At 42.9% G+C, this 27,607-nt stretch overlaps 2 protein-coding genes across 2 annotated transcripts; one reads left to right on the forward strand and one right to left on the reverse strand.

Moving 5' to 3' along the window:
• The first annotated feature begins 725 nt into the window (after positions 1-725).
• On the forward strand, positions 726-11,656 carry glipr2l (GLI pathogenesis-related 2, like). The gene is made up of 5 exons (XM_022196739.2): positions 726-1,240; positions 3,551-3,659; positions 5,393-5,496; positions 8,698-8,775; positions 10,958-11,656. Exons 1-5 carry the CDS (start codon positions 1,228-1,230, stop codon positions 11,122-11,124), a joined length of 471 nt encoding a protein of 156 aa, XP_022052431.1. The 5' UTR covers positions 726-1,227; the 3' UTR covers positions 11,125-11,656.
• A 1,830-nt stretch (positions 11,657-13,486) lies between these two features.
• Positions 13,487-27,589, reverse strand: nacad (NAC alpha domain containing). The gene is made up of 10 exons (XM_022196740.2): positions 27,119-27,589; positions 23,628-23,914; positions 18,150-23,520; positions 17,704-17,952; positions 17,259-17,350; positions 15,982-16,050; positions 15,680-15,826; positions 14,315-14,449; positions 14,084-14,206; positions 13,487-13,636 (listed from the first exon to the last, which is right to left on the reverse strand). The coding sequence occupies exons 1-10, from the start codon at positions 27,201-27,203 to the stop codon at positions 13,622-13,624; spliced, it is 6,573 nt and encodes a 2,190-aa protein (XP_022052432.2). The 5' UTR covers positions 27,204-27,589; the 3' UTR covers positions 13,487-13,621.
• Between the last annotated feature and the right edge of the window lie 18 nt (positions 27,590-27,607).

Below are 27,607 nucleotides of genomic sequence, written 5' to 3' on the forward strand. Positions count from 1 at the left end.
CAGTACTAATTGATATTACTGCAATATCTGTATTTACCTTGATGTATTCAAGCCCAATAAAGTGAGAATAAACTCACACTCACTACTGGGAAATTAGCCATTCAAGACTCAGCATTTACTGTTTCGCATTAAGCAGTTTCAACAGAGCACTTTGCTGCTGACACAATGAAGTCCTATCGATTAGGAGCGTGTAAGAGGGTTTTTCTAAACCATCCATTCTTTATAAAAAGCTGTAGCCTGTGCAAAAAGTCCAGAGACAATCGCACAAGCTGAGTTATGAGATGTACAGTAAAAACACAAGGTGATCCATTCCGAGGCGTGGCTGCAAACCATACTTGCTTTTGCTGAAGCAGGTGTCATTTTTTTCTCTTTTCTTTCGTTTGAAATGACAAATATCTCCGTTCGGAAACGCCATTAAAGCGCAGGAGGTGGTATACCTCATGTAGACAAAGCAAACAGTGGAAACCCGTCCTGCAGGATGATGAATTGAGATTCTACCTCTCCCTGTGTGTCAACTGCAGGAGGAAAATTGCTCAATCATTTCCTCTTCATCGAGGACGGAGATTGAAGAATCGCTCATTTTCAGTTGGGGAGGACTTATTGACCCAGAAGTCGGTAGAGAAACTGCAAGATGGAGGTGGAAGGTTCCCTCCACCCCCTCCCCCCTGAGGTGGAAGTGAAAGGAGCTTATTGTGCATGTGACCTCATCCAACGCTGCTACATGACAGTGTGGATGGTGGGAAAAGCCTCGGTGCCTGGGCCACAGCTGCCACGTTCACCACGGATACCAATGTCAGAAGAATGCAAGAGCCTCAGAGCCATATAAGGGCATATGTCTCACAGAGATGATGTCACCGATGACTGAAAGGGCTCTCCTTTAACTTGTAGGAAGACACAGTGAGGGTGTGTGCAGCCCTGAGCCACAAAGATAGAAGCAGATAGGAAGGGTGTGTGCCTGCGACAGACACAGGTCGGTCAAACGAACTGAAACCAAACTGGAGGAAGAAGCATGTTGTGCAACAGTAATTGCATCCAGATAAACAGCTGAAGGGGAACTTTGCACTATTTCTGTGAGCTGGAGGTGGAATGAGAAAGTAAAAGGTCTGAAATAAACACTGTTTGAGTGTGAGACAGGCAGTGCTGAAGGAAAGAGGGAGGAGAAGAGGCTGTTTTCACTCTGTGCTGAGCTTGTTACTGATCTGACTGGAAGTTTCCTGTGTCAGCACCATGGGAAAATCAGGTAAGTGGATACTGCAGCCTGAGGCTTGTAACTTTGATTGTGGGCCGTTTGATTGCTGCCCGAGTTGAAACTTTGAACTCCTGGGAGTGTGTGTGTGCACGAGTGTGTGCTTGATACTTTTACCGTACGGTTAAGGCCAGAATTATTCAGAACCATGCTATATTTTGATTTGTTGTGAATCTTTATAGCATCAATAGATGTTTTGTGGCTGAAAATGACATATAAATTTTTTAAAAAGACAGTAAAACATTGTGTTATAAATATTATTTATGAATTTTAACATTTTTATGCTTTTTCTCCAAAAAAAAGTCCAAAATTGTTCATACCTCAGTAGTCAGTTGCTATCAAGCTTTTAGCATATCTCCACTGGGATTTTGTTGCACTCTTTTGTGACACTCCAGATCTTAGAGGTTGGAAGGATGCTGGTTGAGTCCTCCTTGATCTTACTACCATTCTTGCCAGTACACTGGTCACTTTTGTTGTCAGTCACCCTTCAGAGACTTTTCAAAGTCTGGAACTCCTCGTGCTTTTTCATTTTTCTTTTGCACTGTGACCACCGGCACTTGAAGACACTTGGATATGGCCTTCATAGCTTTTCCCCGTGTTGAGAAGCAGCCACAATAGGAAAAAATAAACTTCTATTTCGTGAGACAGGTGTATCAGAAATGGACAAGCATTTCCAAAAGTTTCAAATGGACTCCTGCACACTACTAGCCTAGCCGCGCTAGACCCATGTTCTGAAGACGCAAGGGTCTAGGACCGCTCGACAGGGAGGGAGGCGGGCTAAAAGGTTGTCTTTCAAATCACTCTGCAGCAATTGGGTAGGTATACAACCAATCAGTGCAACGAATAGGTTGACGTAGTTCCTAGAGTGCCGGCGGATTGTGGCTAAGTCCCATTAGCTTCCCAACCAGCGGAGCCAACTGGTATATTAAGGATTTGCCATATCCCGTCGGCATAAGTCCAAATACGTCTTTCTTCTCAATGAAACACTTCAGTGCCGTCCTTTGTTTATCTTTCAAGTTGAATTTTAGCTTCAAATCTTTAAGGGCTGTGGCCAAAGCCGAGTCGAAAGATAACTGTTCATTGTGCGCCGGTTGTTTCTGTCAGAATCGTCGCGCCTCTGTCGTCACTTAGTTACGCCCGCCTTCTGACTCTACACTTCATGGTGATTGGTCCGGCCAGTTTTAGGAGCATCCAACCTCGAGCCTTATGGAGGGTAACTAGACCCACCCTGGCAGAGAATTAAATTCGTTGCCGTGGGTTGTCTGGCGCGGCTAGGCTAGCACACTACTTTATTTGCAAATTTTCACCTGGCAAATAGTAGTAAGAGAAGCCATCTTAAAAAGGGAGGAGCTTTAACTCTACAACCAATCAGCATTGGCCATGTGCTATAGGAAGGCATACATTTCAAAACATCATTTAACTGAATCAGCAATATACAGAAGATTACAATCATATAAAATATCCTAAAACTGAGCAGCCACAATGTGCAGGTTTCTGTAACTTTACTAACCTCTTTGGTTTTAGCCATGACTTGCAATTGACCTGTAACTGATCAGATAACTGCATCAGCTGTTCTAAGTTTATTGTGTACTAAAATGATCGAGAATGTGATAGAATTCAAGAGGATGATTTATAATGATATTAAAGCTGCTTTTTCTGCAAAGTTTGCAACAATTTGGACATTTTGGTAAACTGGAACAAAAAAATTCTAGAAATTGTTCAAATTCATCATTAACATCTCAAATGGGCCTGTCATTGCTTGTTTGTGTCATTTCCAGCCAGAAGAAACTTATTGATTAAAGCAAAATTCACTTTAAATCAAAATTGGCATGGGTATGAATAATTTTGGGTCACAACAGAGCATACAGAGAACTATAACTCAGGTTTCTGCCCCATTTTCCCATCTCTAATCCTGTTTGACGGCACTGATTCTCAGTAAGGGCACTTCTTGCAGCATGCTCGGTAAGTGCCAGCAGCATGGCCATTTCTGTTGTTTCTGTGAGACTGCTTGAATGTGCCTATTGTACGAGGCACTCGAGAGATTGTGGGCTTTATGAAAAGGCCAGTGAGTGATAGGCACCGGGCAGAGGAGCAGGAGGAGGAGGAGGAGGGAGGTGATGATGATCTGGGTGACGTTTTTCTGCTCCATCATCTGTCACCGAGTTGGTGTCTGAGATCCGTCGAGTCTGTAGGATTCGGCTTGAGTTTGCGCCGAGTCTTCATGTTGCATCAGCGTATCTCCTCTGTCAGATGTTGTCAGAGGATGTCTGACTCTTCCTGTCTCTGTCCTCTTCTGTCGCTCAGCCTCAAAGCAGTTTTCCGAGGAGGTGCTGCGCTGCCATAACGAGTACAGGAAGAAGCACCAGGCTCCTCCACTGAAGCTGAGCAGCAAGTTGAGCAGAGAGGCCGCCCGGTGGGTTAATGCGCACGCAGATCAAATTAGAAACCTAATTAGCAGGGACTACGCACACCAGTCATTGTCAGCCTGCTCCGGATAACGCTGACAGTTCGAGCACAGCCTGTCATATGCAATAACCACAAAATATAATACGATATCTGGGGGTCTTGGGTGTTTGTTCTCACTGTGATTGCAGGTTATGTTGACAATTTGTTGCCGCTAATTGCAGCTGCATTTACATTTTATTCAAATGATGTTTGAATGAAGCTTCATTTCCACCAGACTGTTCAAATCATTATTGCCAAATAAACTCAGAGAAGGTGCTGGAGAGAATTCATCCTCCTGAGTCCTAAATAACAGTCTTTCAGTCCATTTGCTCACACATGCAAATGAACAGAAACACAGAGCTCCAAACCATCTTTAATTATGTGATGCCTTCAATGGATTGAGCTGATTTTTGTTTGTTAAATTGTGTTTTTTACAGAAGAAAAGACCTTAAACTAGTGTGTAATATCTTAAAACACCTCTGTGAAATCGAAAGCCTTTAAAAATTCTGTAAATACTTGCATATGATGGTAACTGTTTGAGTTTGAAGATAATGTGCAGCTCATTGGAATTTTATGAATGCAGTTCTGCCTCGCCCTTTGTGCTAACCAGCTGGTTATGCAAATATACCTGTTTCACCCCAGTTTAAGAGGCAGGTTAAGCGGCATATCTGGGCATCATAGGAGTATTTTTTAAAAATACTATGCATGTGTTGACTCAGCAGGGATCACATTAAACTAGAAAAACTGATCTGCAGCAAAGTGAATATTAAAAAGCCACACAGACTGCCTGAGAGCCTGACTGCATTATATTCTGGTATTATGCTCTGCACTACCTGACATGTGGAGCTGGAATTTTATGCTTTCCTTTCCATACAGAAATACATTTCTGACATAAAATGACGCAGAAAAAGACACAAACTGGTACATAAAATTCCCCAGGATGGTGGAAATTAGGTTTTTAGCCCTTAAACTATTGTCAGAATGTGCTAAAGAAATCTACAACCATGCAAGACATAAGTTGTATACTTAAAGAATAATAGTGTTGATGAAGGAGCATAATTCAAGGAAAAGAAGTAACAAAGCTCAAATTGAAAAGGTCTGTCTTTACATCTGAGAAGCTTCATCAGCTTGTCTAACGTGGAATCTCCAGTGCAAATTTCTGTGGTCAAGGAAGTCATTAAATTTTCAATAAAGTCTCTCATAGTGAACCTACATGAATAAGTTATTGCTAGGGTAAGATATTGAACCCTATGCCTGTAATAAGGAACCTAATACGGATCATAAATTTCTGCACCCTTTTTCACAGAACATCACTACAATATATTGATACAAAGTATTCCTTTGTAATTGTGGAGACTGAACTTTCCAACATCGAATTAGCTAATGAAAATTTAGTCTGAGTCTTTGAATCAACCCAGCCAAAACATCAAAAGCAGTACTGGAGGAGATGGTTTCTGTCTTTGCATCGTAGATATACACTAGAATACACCTCTAAGGCCAGGCTGTTTTGCTAGTTTTATTGGGATTGACTGCAACATGTTGCAGCAAGCGGAGACAACTGACAAGGCTTTACATGCACACAACACATAGCAAGAAGTTCTCCGGTACAGAAGTGAGCTTGCAGCAAGATCTACTGTGAAACAAAGTGAAGAATGTCATATAAGCACTGCTTAGTCTGACTTTCTTCGTCTCTCTTAACAGTTATGCTGAAAGTCTGGCCAGCACACGAATCCTGAAACACAGTGTGGAGTCCAGCAGAGGGAGCTGTGGAGAGAACCTGGCGTGGGCCTCCTACGACCAAACAGGTGGAGTTTAAACCAAAAGTATACATACCCATATTAGATTCAGAATTAAGGTCAATTTTTAGTTGACCAGTAGGTTTCTTTGGCTAGAAATGACTTAAACAAGTATCAAACTGCATTAAGATGTTGTGTTAGAGATGATTGTTTCTTATGTTTATATTAAAAATGCCATTACCAGGATTGCTCGCACACCCAAATGTTGGTGAACATGCAGCTTCTATGCAGCTGCAAATATGCTGATAAGGCCTACTGTGTTGTAGAGCATTCTAACATACTGTAAATTGAGAACAGCTGATGCAGTAGTTCTCTAGTCAGTTACAAGGCATGGCTAAAACCAAGGAACTTAGTGAAGACTTCCATTTGTGCATTTTAACTACTAACAAGATGTCTGAAGACTATAAAGTCATATTCAAGTGGTCTGAAGGTCCAGTGTCCACAGTTTAAAGCATGATGAAAAAGTCCAAGTAGTTCTACACTGTGAAACATGTCAAAGGACTGCTAGAAGACAGAGGTGAGCCCTGCACTGGAAGAATGGTAGAGGCCAAGAAGAATCCAAGGATCAGCACCAAGAGCATCCTGATGAATGTGAGCACTTCTGGTAGCAACATGTCCATCAGACACTCCAGCAGACCAACAACAAGGCTGGTCTCCATGGATCAGACCAAGGAGGACTCCACTTCTCCAAGACAGACACACTAAAGCTCAGCTGGACAAAGAAGAAAGCTGCTGCTCATCATTTCATGAACATGAAGCTGTTTGGACATGCAACCCTCCCTTTCAGTTCTAACACCTTAGGGTATATTTCAGGTTCGGGAGGGAGTTTTGTTAAGAAATATAGTTACCCCAAAAACACAAAATGGCAACAGATTGTAGTCTTTAGAAAAAAAAAGTAAATTGAACCTATGTATAAAATTGAGCTCATGAATGTTGAAACGACCAAACCATTGTATCTAATGACAGTTCACAAGAACTGCAATCCAGTTCACTAACAGTTCCAAGGATTAAAATGTCTTTGTTCCCCTCACAACTGGCCAGCAAGGCAAATCAAACCCAAACCCCTGGACAACAACACAAAAAGCAAAAACAAAAAAAATGTCGAGTGCACTCAGAAAAATCCTACCGCCTCCTTAAAATGAATGTCCGACGAGACGGTCTGAGGTGATGGTAGGTCCGAGGTGATGGCCGATCCCAGCGAGATGGAGATGGAGACATGAACATGGATGGATATCAACACAGGGGCAGATGCATGAAGATGGAAGCCCCACTGAAGAGAATCCTCAAAAAGAAAAACCAGCCTTCACAAATGTGCAGGGCAATTACTCCATAAGTGTCCAATATATCTACTTCAATACAGTTACCATTCTGCCAGTCCTTTCTTGGCTCATAACAGGCTGTACACATAATAATACAAAATATAGATGAACAATATAACCCTTTGAGTTTAAATGCATTCTTCCCTAAACCTACAGCTGGCAATGCAACACATTTCACAGTTCAACACATTACTAGAACTCAGTACCTCACAGTCAAGCTGCATGAAAGTACTCTAGCATTTGAACACATGCAGCATCTAACTAGCTGAGTGGCGACCCTTCATTTTCACAGTAAATCACTCAAGTAGGGACAACATACAACTCAGTAAACACATAAACAGTTAACAAATATGGGAAACCATTTCATTCCTATCAAAGTTATCAAGCTATTTTTTTTTGTTTTTTTAGACAGACTACAGGGCTCATGTTTCCCGTTTTTAGCTTCACTTTTCTAGCGTTAGCATGCTACCGTAAAACCTTGAGGAACACCCATAACTCACCGGAATATCAATGTATATGTGAGTCAAAGGCGTCTGATGACTCTCATCTACTTCTGGAACTTCTGCGGTTGACTTCAGTGTCAAAACACCACTTTTATGGTTCGGTTTCTAAGTAAATCCAGCTCTAGCTCGAGCGTAGCATCCACGTGTGACCGGCTGTAGCAAGAGAAAGAAAAAATCCCTAGCACTTTTTCGCGCACGAAACAAACCTAGCAAATTCAATCTTAGGGACAATAATGGCCTTCTACTACCACCTTGTGGCCAAATTTGAGGTACTAATTCTCCTGAGTGAAAAGGCAAATTAAGGGAATAGCTCAAAATACCCGCTAAAACACATTACTAATAACCTGAGGTTTCAACCCGGGTTACAGACACAAAGAAAGGAGAAAGCATTCAAGGCCAAGATCAGCATCTCCACAGTCAAACTTGGTGGTGGGAATGTGACGCTTTGGGACTGTTTTTCAGCTGATGGACCAGGCAGCCTGGTCAAAGTAAACGGTATCATGAGAAAAGAAGAAACATTCAAATTGTGGAGGAAGACATCAGGCAGTCTGCAGAAAAACTGCTCCTTGGAGCTTCCAACAAGACAATGACGTGAAACATGGAGTCAAAGTGGTGACGAAATGGTGAAGAGAAAAAAATGAGAAGATGTTGGAGCGACCCAGCCAGAGTCCAGACCTGAATCCATCCAAAATCTATGGAGGAACTGAAGAGCAGATTGATGGAGAGGAAGCCTTCAAGCTCAAAGAGCTGGAGAACTAAATCCCAGTGGAGACATGAAGAAAGACTATTAGACGCTCAAACAACTGTTGGACTGATGTGGAGGGAAATAAAGACTTTGACATTGATTACGAAGACATTGCAGTTATAGTAAAAATGAATCATCATCACATTGTCTCAAAATCTTTTGTCATTTCTTTAAGTAGTTTCCAGCCTAAGGAAATCTAATGGTGAAATAAAAATTCTATGTTCCCTCTTAGATGATTGTGTATACCTATATAGACGTCATTCTCGATAATGAGAATGAGACACTATAATCCAATAAGACACATTCCTCCATAGATAGAATAATTTAGTCTATACAGCCTGAAGTAGACGCTCTGTGCTGACTGCCAGCTCCTGCGAGTGAACAGCTGGGATCTATTTCCCCTCCACTTCAGATATCATGAGTCACTGCAGAAATATGTCAGCATAGGCCAAAGTGATTCATAAAACATCTACAGTGCAGAACTGGGTGACAAGAAGTGCAGCACTGTAAACAACATATGCCCAAGAGGGATTTGTAGCTGCAGAATTCTGTCTTCTTACATCGCTATCAGTCTGATTAATGCGTATGACACATGACTGATTTGATTTTCCTTGTTCAACATGTTCATTCTGTGTACGTGCAGGGAAGGATGTGGCCGACCGCTGGTATGACGAAGTGAAACAGTACAACTTTAACCGTCCTGGATTCTCATCCGGCACTGGTGAGATTCTCTGATTTCCTGTCTAACAGTCTTGTCCTGGGGAATATTTTGGTGTATCAAAGGTCATTGGTTTATGTGGATGTAGGTTTGATTGAACGTTTTGGGATTCTAATTGAGGAAGCAAACTTTTACCTTTTCAGAGGTGGAGCCAATGGGTGGCCACTATAGGCTAAATTCTGGCCACCCCACACAAGTAATAATGAAATCTGTCATATGGTTATACACAAAGAACCGGAGTTACATTAAGAAACTAATATTTTCATTGCAGAATTATTTTACAAAACCATTTCTCTGCAGCTGTTGTTCCCATACAGATTAATTTTAGCAGCGCAACTAGCCTCATTCAATCATACAACCATATATTTCTGATCAACCAAAAATGTTTGCACTGATTTTTAAAGGTTTTATATTATTGTAGCTGGAAAATGTTCAGACAGTATGGAAATGCATCTATTTAAATAAAGAATCTGTACATGGTTTTTATTACTTACAGTGTGTAGGATTTAGGTTTAGCTTCTGATTTTAGTTGAAGCTCTTGTGCACTCTCGGGATGACAACTATTTTGAAGAGCTTTGGGAACAACAATCTGCCGTGAAATGCAAGACTGACCCAGAGAAAGCAGCCAAAAGAAACAAACTTGAAACTCGAGTCTTTAATATCTCATGTATTTTTAGTGGCAATGATCTTATAAGCTTTGCCAACAACTGAAAGAGCAGTACTCCAGATTATTAATCAGTTATGGGTTACATAAAAAGCTATCTATGAGTTCTCATGTACTTCTCCATGCAAGTTTTGCCGCAAATGTAAATGGTCAAAATCAATGAACAAAGAAAGGGAACTGGTTGAGGAACACGAACAGACGGTGGTCTAAGTCAAGAGGACAACAAAAACACATTACTGGAATTCTCAAAGGACTCAAAAGTAAGCAATACTGCCTCAGCACTGACTAGTTGCTTATTACAGGTTATATTGTGAGGGAGTAGTGAACTGATTGGCTCTGCTGCATCTGCTCCCACTTCTGCTGATTGTCCTGATGAGATTGCCCACACCTGCCGCTGCCGTCTCTGGGTCACACATTCCTAAAAAGGAAAAACACACAAGAGGAAGGAGGGGCCCTAACCAGAGCCCGCAGAGGCATTTTTTAAAATCACAGTTCTTACCTCCTTATGTTAAAATAATCCGCCAACACAATTTCATCCATCATCCACAATGACCCAAAACTGGTGTGAAGGCATACCACCAAGCCAGAGCATGATAGTGTGGTGCAGCCTCACCATTATGTACCACATTTTGGTCTACCTTTACCCCAAACAATCATGGAAATCTGGACTCTCAGCAATTCAGTGTTACTGCAACCAATGAAAGGATTGCATCTAATTTTCTACAACTTAAGACAGAGAGGACTAAAGTCTTATTGGTCACCATTCATATTTGTAGCACTGTTACCCCTCCCCTTGGAGTTTATTATACTGCGTATGAGCTCTCATTTACTTTTATGTGGCAGTCTTGCCTGCATAAGCAAATTATAAGACTGAGTGACCAGAAAACTATTTAGCCTGCAGCGATGTGTTGGGAAAGAACTTAATCATACATTGTGCCACCCCAATGTGAGCAATAGTCTGGATACCGCCATAAAAACTGGTCTTGTTTCACATTCTTTCTTCTCGTCTCCAGTTTCTCTTGCTCTTTTGCCATTTTCTGTTTACTTGTTTTCACTTTCTCTCTCTCTGTGTCACACTTACTCAGGCATGAGGGGGTAGGTTGTTGTTATTCTTGTGCTGGTGTCACATCTCAGTCAACGTGCGACTGTCTGACTCAGTGAGCAGCCATGGGGGGAAACGGAGGGGAAACCACTGTCCTCCATGTCACTCTGAAACCTACATGCCATATCCAGCCTGCCCTAATTCCTCCAGATGTTTTCCCCGTAGCCTCGGTGTTTATGAGTCGCTGTAATTTAATCGCACATGAAGCAGATCAGTCGCAGGTCATCCGTGAGTCACACTGATTCATATAAAAAAAGAGAAGGATGAAGTGAAGAAGGTAGAGGTTTGGGAGTTAGAATTCCTCTCGTCTCTAAATATTTAGATGAGCCTAAAACTGTGTGCACTCAGCTTCAGCCGAGCATGTTTCTCACGCTTCCCCTTTAATTTCTTTCTCTTTATTATTTCCATTCATCACACAGGCCATTTCACAGCGATGGTGTGGAAGAGCACCAAAGAGCTGGGGGTCGGTAAGGCCATCGCTTCTGATGGTTCCTCCTTTGTGGTGGCCAGATACTCCCCGGCTGGGAACATCACCAACCAGGGACACTTTGAGAATAATGTCCTCCCGCCTAAAAGCACCTCCTAGAGAGGTATGGAGCCCTTGACTCATTGCCAAAAGGCATTTATTCTGTCCTCCGGGAGAGAAGTTATCCGCCTGCACTGCTAGACACTGGAGAATACTCAGGAGAGCACCACTTCTTGCCTTGTAGAGAACCATGCTGTTACCCTGTGTTGGTTTGTAAGGATGAAAAGCACTCAGGCTTCATGTTTGCAGTTTGAAAGGGGGGCCTGTGTTTGATTCAGTGTTTAAAATAAAGAATTGCAGATCTTTGACATTGCTAACAAAACATTTCCAGCATTTCCTTCATTAATGCCAACAGCTTTTCTATAATTTCACACACTGAAACACAAGATTCCTTCACATCTGTTTTCTTGTAAGAGTGGGAGCTAATTCCGTTAAATGGACAGATGATACACATTAACACATAGTCATTGCTTGTTGTTTGAAGCTGATGACTCAGCGTGCTCGGTACGTTCATGTTTTTTCCAGCCCCATGTCTGCGTCTTGTGCTCTAATGAGTTTTGTACAATAAAGTTGATGGATTGACAGAAATGCATCTGGCATCTGTCCATGTTTGTGCCGTCAGTTTTTTTTTTGTGTGTGACTTTACTACAGAGTGAGAAAACCGAACTTCACGCCACATTCACTGAAGACTACATCTCCAAAACATGAAAATAAGCAATGGTTCTTTTTAATGCAGCCTGTTAAAAAAAAAAAGTGATTCCTAGATTTTATTTTTTTATTTTTTTGCCTCACCTTAACTACGCTCAAAACAAATTCATTGGAGGAACTTAATTAAATTGACTGACTGAAATTGAAAAACTAAGTACATCTCTGCTATAAGACTTAATTGAGTTAGTCTAACATCTCAATTAATATACTCACATCAACAATATGAACCCTGGATGAACTGACAGGTTTGAAAGACATGCTAAAAATCACAGAAATTACATCATTTATTAGAGGCAGAAACTGTAAAAGCAGAAATAAATACTAGCTTTTTAAATTTCCAGTGATTGTGGAATATGTCATCTGTGACATGCAGTTCTGTCTGAAAAAATTATTAAATTACAGTTAAATTAGTGATATTTGATCAAAATCTGTTTCTCTGAATATCTAATTTTATATTTTATTAGAACTAAACAGTATGCACTAACTAAATTTGGTAAAAATAAATAAATAAAAATGATGCACCTTTCAGTGCAATCGACAAGCTAGCAGTGACTTTGCTGCAATCAACAGTCACAGGGACTAAGCAAGATTTTTTTTTTGAGGCCCCAAAACATGCACAGGGCAACTACCAAATCACGTGCACGGCTTGTAATTGGGTTAAAACACACATGCACATGATTAACAGCATTAACAGATTTATGTTTGATTGGAATAAAGACAGGGACAAAATGCGAATCACACACTTATTGTGGTGTGGCCCCCTCTAGTGGATGTGGCTATAAACAACGGCATAGAGTGTTTATGCCAGCGGCCGGCCCTGAACAGTCACATGAGGAAAAATTAAGAGACTTTTTGGTTGAATTGCAGGCTGTATTTTGTCAGATTGAAGGAGTATCTAGAATACTGGATACATGGGTAAAATCATAGTTGTCATTATAAATATTATTAATTACTTTTGAATGGTGGGGCAAAATGCAGTCCTCAGATTAGGCTTTTGTTTTGATGAATCTATTAAGTGGAACTATTAATACAATCCACAATACAATCAAATAAATGTGCATGTACACTACCGTTCAAAAGTTTGGAGTCACCCAGACAATTTCATGTTTTCCATGAAAACTCAAACTTTTATTCATGTGCTAACATAATTGTGCAAGAATTTTCTAATCATCAATGAGCCTTTCAACAGCATTAGCTAACACAATGTAGCATTAGAACACAGGAGTGATGGTTGCTGGAAATGTTCCTCTGTACCCCTATGGAGATATTCTACTAAAAATCAGTCGTTTCCAGCTAGAATAGTCATTTACCACATTAACAATGTCAAAACTGTATTTCTGATTCATTTAATGTTATCTTCACTGGGAAAAAAAAAATGCTTTTCTCTCAAAAATAAGAACATTTCTAAGTGACCCTAAACTTTTGAAGTAACACTTATATTTAAGTAAAGTAAATGATAGTAATATGCCATTTCTATTTGTCCTAATGAATAGCATGTGATAATATAACATTTATTTTGCATCAAATACCTAATGAATAATGTTTTTATCATATAAATGCCAGTTTTTAGAATATGAAGATCTTGAGATGTGGGTGAGAAATAAGTCTTTTGCATGTTTTGTAATTGTTCATACTTCCAAAAAAGTGTTTGAAATGTAGGATTTGTCGGTTTGCAGCCTTGTCAGTAAGACCAGTCTCATGGTGCAGTCAGAGCCCACGTTGGAACAGACTTTATTTAGCAGATATTTTGGGGATGCAACATACAGCAGCAGCGATACAGAAGAGTCAGTGGTGTTTTAGGCTTTATAGGCTGGAATAAGGGAGGCAGGAGTCACGACGTCCTCACCGCTCACATGGTCAGCTCCTGTGAGAACGTAGAAGATTATTAAAAAGCAATAAAGCAGTGAATGTAACAAATAATGATTACTGTTGCTTTCTTTCAGTAAATTAAACTTTGAACCTGCTCCATTTTGCCAGTGATCTTTTAAAAAAAAAAAAAAGCTCAGTAATGTTTTACACTACATCAAGAAAATAAAATCGTCTGCGTCACTTCATCAGCTCCATCCCAGTGTGAGTCGCTGCTGCCATCTAGTGGACATGAAGCTGCTCTGATGACCTACACAACTGTAGAGGTTACTCAGTTACTGGGGAGAAATTCTACTTGCCATTTGTCCTCTGCTCTTCCTCCTCCAGCCCTCCATCCCCACACCTTCCCTCCCTGCTCGCTGGCTATGACTCATTATTTTGTTCACCATCTGCCCTCCCTCTTCCTCCTCCCTCCGCCCCCCATTCCTCCCTCCTCCTTCCTCACCATGATAGCATTCACAATGTCATTCTTGTTGTGTTTCAGTGCACGGACGGCTTTGGCTCGCGACACGTTGGCCTGAGCCATCACCAGCTCGATGTCCCTCTGCTCCAGACCGCCCTCGTCCACCTAAAGAACGTAAGGAAGCAGATTTTTAGGCTAACATTGTAATAAGATTGTGCCGATAAGATGTGCTGACAGTAAGTGTTCAGAAACAACAGCCGAGACAATAAGCACCTCCTCTTCCTCCTCTTCACTCTCCTCCTTGATGGTGAGGCTCGGTGGGACAGGTGGAGCTAAAGGAGACGAGGTCACAGGCACCTTGAATTTCTCTGCGGCGGCTTTGTGAGCCTGCTGAGAAAGATCCTCAATCTGAAGAGAGGAAATCAGAGGAGAGTCAGAGACAGCACTGAACATGTGCAGGAGCTTAAAGTGTACAGTAGAAGTCAGTACACTCCTGTGCAATATCCGTTAAATGTGAATCCAGATTCTGTCACCTCTCAATAATTCCTTCACCTGGAAGTTACTGTTTAGACATACCATAATAAAAACGCAGTCAGTGGAACAACAGTCAGTACACCTTTTGTTAGTAAGATTTGTTTATTTTTCATGACTGATATAATCTTCCTTGCCTTGGAAAATATCACATTTCTAGAGAAATTTTCAGACATTTTTCAGAAACTATTCTTTTCAGCTGCTCTTGCTAGAGGAGTTGTGCTGCTCTACGATTCTCTTTGAAATTACCTAACGGAGTTCTGTTGGATTCAACTCAGGAAACTTTGCCAGATCACAGTTTTCGCTTTGTTCTTTAAAAAAAAAAAAACTCTTGAGATTTTATTTGTTGGATGGTTATCATTTTGGAATCTTTCTCTTCTTCAAGCTTCTGCAGGCTGGGAGTCATCTTGCCAGCCAGTATTTTGGTCTGTCCTCAGACATTCATCTATGAATGTAATCTCCCCATGTCATCACACTTCCATCTCCGTTCTTTACTGTCAGGACTATGCATTCACTGTGGTAGTTCTGGTCAGGTTTACACCAAACATCTGAGCCCAGCAAATTAATCATGTTAATCCGAAGAATGTGCTCCAACATCTCTCAAGTTTCTTTTCATATTTTTGACTTTAATTTTGCAGTGCGGAAGAGTGCAACAGAAAGGTTTTTGTTCATTCCTTTGGATGCTAGCCACAGAGACTGATGCTCTGAGATGTCCTTCACACTGTCTGAGCTGTCACAAAAACTCTAATTTTCTTTTGATAGCCCCCATCACAAGTCTGAAGCATGTGTCAGTCCTTTTTTTATAGCCAGACTGTACAAATATCACACTGTCTGTGGGGCCACTGCAGCTCTGATTAGTGGTGCTATGACTTGTTCCATGCCTGCCAGTTAATACTGCAGTTTGATTTTCCAGTAGCTTCTGGTTGGTCACCAGTTTTCCATGTGGACCCATGATGAAGACATGCAAATATCGTTCAACTTATAAATAACGGAATTACTGTCAGATGGTACAAAGATGAACCATTTGACCTTTTAAGGGATATTGTACACGAGTCTGCTCTCATCTGTTGTGCACTGTCAATAATAAAAAAATAAAACACGACTTACCTTTGCCTCTCCAAACACAATATAGATGTCTGATACGGGGCTTTTGAATACATCTGGTCTGCTGATGACAAACAAGATGCTCTTTGACTTCCTGATAGTGATTCTGGTTACACCGTGGACTGGCTTCAGACCCAGTTTAGACATGGCCTACATATATAAATGGCAGCAGAGAGAGTGAGAATTAGGGACAGAGTTACACAAATTAAATACCTCATTTCATAATCACCGTCAAAGTAATCTTTGACCAATTTATCTGTTTAATATGTACTGTATATAAAGCCATATATAGACGGCAGTCTGACCTTGCGGGCCTTCTTCTCACTGCGGCTCTGTTTTGGTCTGTTCAGCCCTTCATCTGCAGAGGAGATGGACTGGAAAAGAAAATCAAATACAAGTTACTTTTAAGATACGCCCACAGTGACATCTCATATGCTTTTGTGTTGGCTTCCTTTGTGCAGGATTATAAAAATAGCAATCAGCACTAGCATCAGCCACAAGTGTTAATTTGCAAATATCTACTGGCGGTAGTGCAAATGAAAAAAAGTCTACACTGTGTTTATATATACATATCTTTTATATAAGAATATATTATATTGTATTTGGCCTTTAAAACATCAAAAACACACAATCCAAACAATCTGGATGTCATTGCATTGACCTCCACTACTACTGTGAGAAACTTTGGAGTTATTTTTGAGTAAAATATGTCCTTTTCCTCACACAGAAAACACATCTCTAGAGTGACCTTCTTTCACCTGCACAATGGTTTCAAATTTTCCAATAATAACATTTCTCAGAGTGATGCTGCAAAAATAATCCATGAAGTTTGTTACTTCTATTACTGTAATTTCTTATTAATCAGGATGTCTTAATAACTTTCTGAAAAACCTCCCTATTAATCCAAACTGCAGCACTGAGAGCACTGACTGGAACCAGTCAGAGAGGTCATATTTCTTACATATTAGATTCTCTTCACTGGTTCGCTGTAAAATCCTGAATAGAATTTTAAATCCTTCTCCTCACATACAAAGCCCTTAATGACACAGCTCAATCTTATCTTAAAGACCGTATTGTACCATATTATCCTGATATAGCACACCATTCTCAGAGTGCAGGCTTTCTTGTGAGTTTCCAGAAGTACTGCAGGGCTAGCCTATAGGAAGATTTCCCATGATGCATCGAGTACCTCTCCAAGCATTTATAATGCACCATTGCATGTCACTAACTTTCTGTCCTCTCTGCCATTGTTTGCAAACAATATGTGATCTATTTTCTTTCTAGTTGTCATGCCAACATCTCTACATAAGACACTGTTTATACAGCCATTTCCAGGTTGTCGGTGTGTACAGAAAAAAATCCTCCTGATTTTGGAATCATTGTGGTGGGATTTTGGGAAAAACAAGTTCCATTTCTTAGCATAACGTCAGTATAAACTAAACACAATTTCTTCGAAACAAAATCATGCTACATGCAGTAAAATAAGCAATATTATATCATTCAACAATGTCCTCTCATGTTTCATTTTCATAAAAGGTGTTTATAAAGATAGTCTCCAATAAAAACACTCAAAAGGACCGACCTGCGGCTCTGATGGTCTCAGTGGTTCTGCTTCTTCCAGCTCAGGCACCGACCCTTCGCTCTCAGACTCATTACAGGAAGCCAGTATGGAGCCTACACAGGGACATATTCAGAACGCATATATATAAGCGAAGTGCATCATATCCTTACTGGCAGAGAAACTAATATCCATGGCAAAAGTATCGAGGGCATTAGTGAGTCCATCTCATTAGAGCTACGCTGATAAAGAGTGTTCATTATAAAATCCAATTTCTACATCATATGCAAAGTGCTTGTGGCAACGATAGAAACCTCTTCATCCTTAATTCAAGTAGTGATCTGTCAGACAGTTTAGTTTATATCCAGAGACATAAATGTAACTGTAATGACTGCATGAACAAAACGAGAAAAGAGGCTGAAACAGAGAAGGGTGGGGAGCAGAAGAAATTTAGGGGATTTCTACTCACAGTTGTTTTTGAAGGAGAGGTCGATCTCTTCAGAAATGTTGTGGCTGTGGTTGATTGGACAGCCTGACTGCCTCTCGGGTAGTTTGTGGGTAGAGAAAGGCTGGATTTCCCGTTGATTGGCTACACCAGACTCATTCTGCAGTGATCCATTTCTGTTTCCTGCAGCTGCTCTGGACTGAGATCTTTGAACATGACGAGGGAGTCCGCTATCATCCTCGCTGTCCGTCTCCTCCTCTGCCAAACTAGGACCTTCAGAAATATCATATTTCAATGTTAGGAAGCTCATATCTGACTTAACGAGCTCTGAAATCCAACAGAACAGGGAAATATAATGCCCATTTTTCTTTTTATTAACTTCCAAATCCCTTTTACTGGTGCCAAAACTGACTATAGCGTTCATATTTGCCTGTGGTACAAATATAATAAGCAAATATCTATTTACTCACCCCTGCATTTGTCTTGTGAGCTCCATGTGTGACCTTGCTTCGTTTGTTTGTGAGGCTGGATGTTGGCATTAGCCTGAGACTGTGAATATGACCGAGACTGAGGACAGGAGCTAGAGTCTGGAGGACATACTGAGTCTAATGTCCCCGAGCTGGCTGAAGACAACTCCTGGGTAGCTTGGAACAGGCTTAGCGGAATGCCAGTGGAGAATGAGGGCGAAGAAACACTTGTGGCAGGGATAGTTGATGTAGAAAAGACATCAGTGACCTCTTGGAGGTTGTTGTTCGGAAGAAATCTGGAATCAGGGGCTCGCTGTGATGTGGGGAAGGTAGTGTGGCACATGGACCGTGAAGTTTGTTGTTGGGCAGTGAGGACAGGTTGGGATTCCTGCACAGGTGTGGGAAGATCATTCTCTGGCTCTGTTGAGGCACAAGGTAGAGAGGAGGAGGATGAAGAGGAGGAAATGGGAGATGCTGAGGAAGACGGTGGGGTCAGAGAGTATGATATGGTGTTGTGGGTTGGTGGGCTGTGGCCTGGGTTTATGTTGTTATCATTAATGTCCACTGTGAGTCCTCCCTGACTATCAGGCAGTGGTCTGTTATCAAGAACCTCCGGCTTCTGCTGTAAGTTTTGGTTCACTGCCATCACAATGTTGAGATTGTCTGGGGTACGTGTGGCAGAGTTAGAGTGTCCATGGCTGGGAGTTTTGACATCAGGACTGGGACTGTTATTCCCTTGCATCTGTGAACTGGTTTCAACTTTATTTGTTTCGGATGTCCTCTGTTGACAATCAGGCGGTGAAAAGTTGTTGTTTGCACTGCGGCCTTTCTTAGTTTTAGAATTGTCTGAGTTCCCCTTTGACCATCCATCTGCTGTGGTATTTAATGGAACAGAAGGTTTCTTTGGATCATCTACAGATTCAGGGCTGGAGTCGCCATGACCGCCTGTCTGGGATGCCCTCTGTTTGTTCTTCCCTCTCCTCCCTTTCTTAGCAGCAATCGGTGTATCTGTGCAAAGTACCCCCTTAGGGGTGTGACACGCAAAGTGCTCTTGGCCATTCTGTGCAGAAGAAAATTTTCTTTCTATTTTATTCCTATTATCTTTATCTTCGCCACTCTTTGCTTTTCCTCCCACTTTCTCTTCCTCATCGTCATCCCCTGAGTTACAAACAACACACTGCTCTCCTCTAAAGGCATCTTTAGTCTTTGGTTCATCAACAATTCTGTCAGTCACAGGACTGACATCACATTTTCTTTGGCCTTCGGTCTGAGGCTTCGCCATGTCTGTTTCTGACAGAGAACCAGTATTTTCCACCTTGTCTTGACAAGCTCTACTTGGTCTGAAATTGTCAGACCTGAATTTAGGAGTGAAGGATCCAAAAGATCCCTGTAGTAAAGAAAATGTTGAATTTGGAGGGATTGTCTGACACTCCGGATTAGTATGACATCTGGATTTATCGAGTGAATCGAAAGGTTTGTTTATTGCATCTGTGTGAGTTTCAACTACTGGCACTGAGATGTCACAGATACCTTCCTTGGAGAATGATGTCTGCATTGTGTCGGATGTCTGGTTTATAGATCTGTCCGTTGGTTCTTGCTCTTTATCAGGAATCATAGCCAAAACCTGAGGTGGCATCTCTTCAAGTGGAATATTAGACACGGACTCTCTAGCATTGACACTCACACTCTGGTGTCTCACTTCCTCTGACAGAGCATTCAGGCTTCCATATATTCCAACTTCCAAAGAGTCAAAGGCAGAGTCATTGTTATTGTTAGAATTCTTCCAAGTGTCTTGTATTTGTGTGTTATCTCCATCATTGTTTGAGTTTAGATTGCTGATGTCGTCCTCTGGGAATCTGGAACTTCCGTCCTCTCCTCCCCCTGCCTCTGAGATCTCCTCGATGGACTTCCAACGAGCCAAGTTGGACTCAGAAGCTGCCTCTCCGACCAGTTCTTCATCCACTATTTGGTCCTTCCCTCCACACAGACTGGTATTATCTTCTTCATCCAGAATAGAGCCCAGAACATTGTCATAATTTTTACACACTTCACTGCTCATATTAGGAACCATTGACGTCTGTGTGCTTTGGCCCTCTGTATCACACATAAGCAGGCTTTCCGTCTCTAACTCGTACCTCTTCCCCAGAGACAAGGAGAGAGACTCACCAGCTCCCCAGACACCAAATTCAGCCCCTGATCCTAAACCGAGACCGAAGCCCAGCCCCATCCTAGCATCACACCAAGCTCCAGCTCCAGGACCAATCTCTCTGCTTGTGTCTGTTTCTGAGTTTTCCCTTTTGGGTGAGATGGCAAGAGGGGAGTGTGGGGATCCGACAGCTCCCAGGATCCCCTCATCGGTACTCAGGGTGTTTTCTCGTAGGTTCTCCTGTGCAGAGTCACCGGGGCAGTGTTCAGGCGTCAGGGCCAGATTGTCACCAAGTTCTGAGATGCCAGAGGCAGAGACGGGGATGTTACTGGGGTTGGGACTTGAGTCTTTTGGGCAGGACAGCAGAAGAACGCCTTTATTCAAATCATTGGTAGCAGTGACCATATTCAGAGAGGGACCAGACTCACTGATTCTGCGCTCCATACTCATAGATTCAGCTGAGGCATTGCCATTCTTCTGGTCAAGCTCAATGTCAGACTGAATACTGGACCTACACTTGGCTTCTGCCCCGACAGGCACGTCATATTTACTGGAGAAAGACTTTGATAAGACAACTCTACTTGCTCCTACAGTCCTTTGGCTTTCAGATTGGTAATGACGTGGCTTGATGAGCAGTTTAAAAGAGTCTCTCTCTGGTTCTTTTAAGGGCTCTGCTCCTGAACACTCATTTTGTGATTGCAAATCTTGCACTTGGGGCTTTTCCTCAGCTGATTCTTCTGGAAGGACTGAACTGAACTCCTGCACAGGTGAGACAGATGGAGGAAAAGTTTGGGATTCCGTATCATGGTCAGGTGAGGCTTGGATGACAACAGGAGGGTTGGAAGAAACGGCATTATCCGTCGACTCACTCTCATTCCCACTCTTGCTGAGGTTGCTGGAGGATTCTGGATGACAAGAATTTGCTTCTGAAGTACCCGACAGTTGATGGTCTGTGTGCTCTTGTGAAGTTTGTGTCTGATCTGTTCCATCCGTAGATCCCAGTTCAGGGTCTGACTGAGGGTCATCCACAGGTCCTTCATCATTGCCTTTGGGGTGGGCAGCAATGGCCTCAGAAGGACAGGATGTGTTGGGGGAATCCACTTCTACGTCCATGCTCGGCTGTATATGCAAAGGTTCAGTTTGACCTGCTCCAGTGGTAGACATCTGTTCAGGTTCTGGTTGGATTTCAGACCGATCGGGTTCGTCTGCTGCTGTGGGCTCTAGTGATTGTGCATGCCTCTCAGTGCTGTAAAGACGTTCATCTTCCTCCCCGTTATAGGAGGCAGAATCTAATGAGTCATCTGTATCGTCTTGGAAGCAGAAGGATTCATCCAACCCCTCGTTGATGGATGTTTCTGAGAGTGAATGAAGAAAAGATGCTGAGCTGTCTTCGTCTGTAGGATCCTCCACTGCTTTGCTATCACACTCCTCCTCCTCCTCCTCGTCATCATCTTCATCATCATCATCATCCTGCTCTTGGTCTTCTTCTTCTTCTTCTACCACTTTCACCTCTACCTTAGCTTCCTCACCTGCCTCATCATCATGTTTATTATTTTCCTCATCTTCATCACTGTGTGCAGCTCCATTCGCATTGCCATCATCATCTTCATCATAATCGTAATCATCGTCTTCATCATCGTCATCATCATCGTCATCATCTTCAACATCTGCCTCCTCCTCTCCTGCAGCATATGCATCCTTTCCTTCATTTCTGTCATTCACATCTATTTCATTCTCTTCCTCTGTGGGGAACAGCGTGATTTCCATTGAATCAGCCTTAAAGATGAGGCTGGTGTGGAGGGGAAAGGAGATCAGGGAGGCAGGGATCATCCTCTCGTCGTCGGGTATGTCGTCAGCACAGGCTGCCTGTGAGAGAATGAAAGAACTGGGGCCAAGCCGGTCAAAAGCTCCAGGACAGAAGGCATCCAAAGGGAGGACAGGTGAGTCAGGGCTAAGGCTGGATGAGGCCATGGTCATGTTCTCTGTGTCAGGAGTCAAGGCAGTGGAGGGAAGTTCTGGGTGGCTGTCCATCTGTCCGTAATGTTCCTCTGATATACATGCCTCCAGGTGCAGCCTCAGGCCTGTCTGCATGGGCCTAGAATACTCAGCTCTCCCGGCACCGGCCTCCTCCAGTGGGCAGAGTGAACTTTCAGACTCTCCCCCATCCTCCTGGGAGTCACTGGTACTGCTGCTCCTTAGAGGAGATGTATCCTCAGTCACCCAGCAAGGACGACAACTTTCTCTTGAAATGCTGATCTCTTCCGATTTTAGAGCTTCATCCTCCTCGAGGATCACCGTGTCTGATATACCAATCCGGGAATTCAGAACAAAATCTTCAGGATGATACAGGCAGAAGTCTCGAGCTCTTTCCTCCTCCCGTTCTGGCCCCACTCGTCCCTTTTCCTCCCCAACTTCATCTCCAATCTCGGATAAGGAGCTCACAAAGCAAGCAGGGGCCTCCTGTGTTTCTTCTGTGAGGAGAAGGTTGGGGGAAGTGGATGGGGAGGTGGAGGATGTATAAGAGGAGGCCCAGCTGCCTCCCTCTGCTGTGATATAAGAGCCAGAAGGGGAGGTGAGAGGCGAACAGAGGTCCTCGCTGTCAGAGGGAGAGCCGGGGGAGAGAGGGCAGGATGGGGAGCCAGGATATGAATGATGTTTAAGGTGTGACGAGCGAGAAGCCATCTTGATTGGGGTGGAAGGGGCGGTATAGTAAAGGTCTGGGTCAAGAGATGAGGGCACACCCACTCGCAGTGGGTCGACAGTATAGGTGGGCTCAGAGAAGGACAAAGCCACTGGACAGGCGAGCTCAGAATAAGCGAGGGAAGGCACTTCATCTTGAGAGAGGGTTTCGCCCTCTTCCTTGTTGTCTTTCAAACTGTCGTCTGTGGTGACTGGCTCTGGGGAGTTAGAGGAAGGGAACAAGGGGTTGTGAAAAGGGAGAGCAGTAGAGGGCTGTACTGTTTCCTTTTGCTGATCCTCCTGTTTTTGAGTGCTCTGGGACTGGCATTCGTCTTTGCTGGTTTCCAGCTGAGTCTCCTTCGCTTGTGCCTGTGGAGCTGAAAAGCTTGGAATATCTGGCAAAGGGATAGCTTGACCGCTTGTTGCAAGAAGAGGATTCCCTTTCTGGATCTCTGTTGTTTTGAGGAGTGTCTCTTGACCCATCACCACCCTGGTGTCAATGGTATGTGGCTCTTGATAGTCACTCTCCACTTCAGAACCAGTCAGGACCTGGAATTAATGCATTATACATACAAATACAAGTTTATATCAATATATCACTGAATGCATGTTAGCATATCTGTTGTATTACTGCAAATATGCTCAAATACACACACCTTTATTCTCTCCATCTTTACAGGAATGTGGCGGCCACATGGTCCATGGCCACCCAACTTTCCAGATAGTCTGGATGTGTTGTTGTTGCGATGGTCGGAGCCTTCAGGTTGAGGTCTTGGAGTACCAGAGGAGCTGGGTGTCACATGAAACAGTCGCGGTCCAAACGGAGAAGTGCATGCTGGGAGTAGCTTCTGTGGAGTGCTGGGAGAAGGACTGGAACCGCTGTCACTTGGCGAGGAGCCACTGTCACTCGGTGTGGAGTCAGTGGAAGGGTGTCTGGTCATGTCTGGAAAACAGAATGAAATGTAAAACAACATTTTAAATAAAGGGAAGGAGCAGTTGCATCAAAATCCCCATTTAAAAAAAGACTGGGTACTTATGTTAAATTAGCAAGAAATGAGCTTAACCAAGCTGACAGAATTATCTTAGAACCACGACAGTAGACATGATATGTCAGGTTATGCCTCCTTTATTGTACAATAATAGACTTTGTATCTCCTTAATTGAACTTCACTTTTCTTATCGCACACGCTACAGAGAGCAGCAAAATGTCAGTGAAATGCCAGTCAGTAAATACAACAAATACCTCTCAGCTCAACACCGACACTGCAATTGCCTTTGGAGAGAAAAACAATTGCTAGGCCTGAAAACACAGATGATAGATGTTTCTCTTTAGATGTTTTCTTGAAAAGAGCTTAGAACAGAATAATCCTGCCTGCAGATGTCCTCCATTATGCTGGTTTCTCTACAGACTCAACAGTATTCTCTACCTTTGCGAGTCTGAATGTCTCTCTTTCTCTGTCTGTATTAAACCTCTGAATCCTGAAAGCTGATGCAGGTTTGAAAAGCATGTTATCGTTGAAAAGCATCTTTTAAAAACAGGGCACCATTTACCAGAGCTACAAAGTGTGAAAACAGAATGGATCACAGAATTTTCAACTCTCCCATGGTCTATGAACATAAAAAATAACCATAATAATAATTTTAAATTGTCATATTTTATCTCATTTTTAAAAATTGCCAAAAATAAAGTAATTGTAGCAACCAAATTGAGTAGAAAATAAAAAAAAAAAATCCATGTTTCTCAGCAAAATTGGGAAGCCATGAGTGACTCATCTGTAAGCAACAGTCCCACCACAAAAATTCAGGGACTTTTCAGGTGAACTGTGTTTACATGACGCCAAACGGAGATGCCAAGAGGGACTGAAGAGGAGAACAAAACATACTGGATCGATAAAATAAAAGCAACACGGCTCACAAATGTACACGTAACCGAATTTCCATGAACTTATTGGAGGACACATTCACCATGGTGAAACATCTTCCTAGAGTTGATGTGAAGATAATAAACAGCTAAATATCTATTGCATGTGGAGCTCTAAATTTTTCCAAGCATCAGTAACATGTGGGACTTTTGGATAAAGCTTGCACCTACTGATTTTCCAGTTTAAAAAAAATAGAGAATTGTCATGTTTCTTTTATGATTTATGGCATTGTAACTCTGTCATGCTGCACAGAACACATTTCTGAGTTCCCTCTACTTCTAACCATGTTTGTTCTGTTTCCACAGAGTTGCAGGACTTCAAATTGCAACGAAAAATGAGTCCACAGCAGCAAAGAAACTGCTTGGAGTTCAGATTGTTACATACACAATTACACAATTAGCCACAGGCAAAGGGAGCTGTTATTGAAGTACAGAGCTCTCTGGCCTCTTCTAGATCATGCTATCGTCTTGTATCATCATCCGTGATCAGAAATGGGGAAATCATTGAGATGAAATGACAGGATGAGTGTAGGAAAATGGGTCAAGGGGTGAGTGCAGGGAGTCTTGTGTATGAGCAAGAAAGAAGGAAATAGATTAAATAAAAGACTGTATTCATCATCTGTCTCAGTTCCACTTGTCATCTTCAACGATTTTTCCTGCGCTGATTGATTATCATAACACAAAACTATACATTCACCGCCATATCCCCAGAAGATGCGCTGTAAGCCCTGTGCTTTGTAACACACACAGCTAAGAACAGAACCTTCATTTGCTTCCTTAACTGGGCCATTGCCACGGTGACCTCAATCCACATGCTGATTGGCCGTTACAGCACACAAGTGGCTCAGCTCAGTGCCAGCCACAAAACGCTCACAGGAAACATCACATCCACTCTCTCTGTTCTGCCGCTTCGTCTTTACATCACTCCCTCAAATTATCTCTAAACCTTCTCCGGTTTAATCCTCTCCTCGGCTGTATAAAGCAGGACTTCCAAGTGACTCATTGGTTGTGTCGTTTATTTATTTATTTCTGCTCTTTGCTTCTCCTTCCTCGTCGCTGCTGCTGCTGCTGCTGCTGTCCTGCCCTGCCCTGCCCGGGGTGGAAGCAGATGCAAGCATCAGCACTTAGCAGGCCTGCCTTGATCACTGCCCCAATAATAAGCCCAAAGTGTGTTTGTGCGCTGAGTCATGCATCAAGGACTAGTCAGAGGGATGCACAGCAAGGCATGCACAAAAAGGCAACCCCTGTGCTACAGTTACATGTACAGTGCAGCCGAGTGTCCGACTGTTTCGTCCTGCAGGGCCCGACAAAAACACACCAAGCTAGAAAAATACAAACTACAATACTGCTGTTTGGCTCTCCTGCTCTATAATCCAATGTCATATTACATCTGCCCAGCCCCGGAGTCCCGTCTGGGGTTGTAAAATCGAGATCCCGGTATGCCATATGAGCAGCAGGCCGCATTTAAGCAGACTGGAGCTGCGTCACAGAGGCTGCAGAGCTGGACTGCCACCCCCAAAGGAGAGTCTCTATTTCAGCTACTGCTCAGGTTGAGCCATGAAAGAGACGCCCCACCACTGCCATATGCTGCTTTGTCTTTCTCCGACTATCCCAAACGCATACACACACATTTACATACACAAACATGCCCAGAAGACGAAAACTACATCAGACAAAGGATGAAGTTTAAGCAGAATTGTACAATACGTCCAGGCGAGGTGGCAGGGAACTTTCTCTGCTGCTCAGTTTCCTATTTCACGAGCAATATCTGACATTTTTTTTAAATCAAAGCAACAACAACAAACGCCCTTGTTCCTGTGGGACTGTGTTTTTGTGTGCTGTGCCATGCTGCTGTGTCATGTTCCTGTTGAGGCTGGGGGAAGGGAGGAGCCACTCCACGCTGCTTGAAAAAAAAAACTGATGTGGAGATGAGGATGCGGATGTGGCGTGAAGATGAAGGGTTACTGGGGGTGAGGGAGTTACTTTAGGGTGGAGGGATCTGTGAATTACAGAAAGGTTTTGGAAGCAAATTTAAGAGAGGTTATAAGAAAAAGAGGTGAGCTGAGAGTTGCTGGACTGAGACTGCACATAAACAGAGTTGGAGCAGTTAATAAGCTCCTGATATCCTCAGTATCATCTGTCATCTGTTTCATATCATCGACATGGTCTAAATAATCCACAATCTCTCTCCTGTCTCCATCCCCAAACCATCCCCACAGGTCCTACCTGGTCCAGGGAGCCCCGTCTCCTCGACCCCCTGCTCCGGATGCTTGTCGGTGGGGACGGATCTGTGAGTGCTCTCCCCCGGCATGCTTCTCGCTGGCTCTCTGTGGCTCTGACGCAACCATAAACCATACAGCCGGAACAGGCAAGGTGAAGAGGGAGAGAGTGTGAGAGGGAGAACGCAGAAGAAGAAGAAGAAGGATGGGGATGGGGAGGGGATGCGAATGCTCAGCGAACCAGCTCTCAGATCTCCCCTGCAGCACGTGTCTGTCTATATGAGAGTGTGTTTGTGTGTGAGACAGAATGAGGCAGACGGACAGCGAAGGAGGCAGAGATGGGAGTGGAGGTTGGTCTTCTTTCTGTGGTGCAGGACAGTGATGCTGCTGTTGTGGGCGTGTGTTTTAGAGCCTCATGATCATCTGAATATATGTGTGTGTGTGTGTGTGTGTGTGAGTGCAGAATCTGAGCTGCAGTATTCTCTCTCTTGATGCC

This window comes from Acanthochromis polyacanthus, chromosome 12, assembly GCF_021347895.1.
Source record: "Acanthochromis polyacanthus isolate Apoly-LR-REF ecotype Palm Island chromosome 12, KAUST_Apoly_ChrSc, whole genome shotgun sequence".
In the NCBI taxonomy this organism is placed as follows: domain Eukaryota; kingdom Metazoa; phylum Chordata; class Actinopteri; family Pomacentridae; genus Acanthochromis; species Acanthochromis polyacanthus.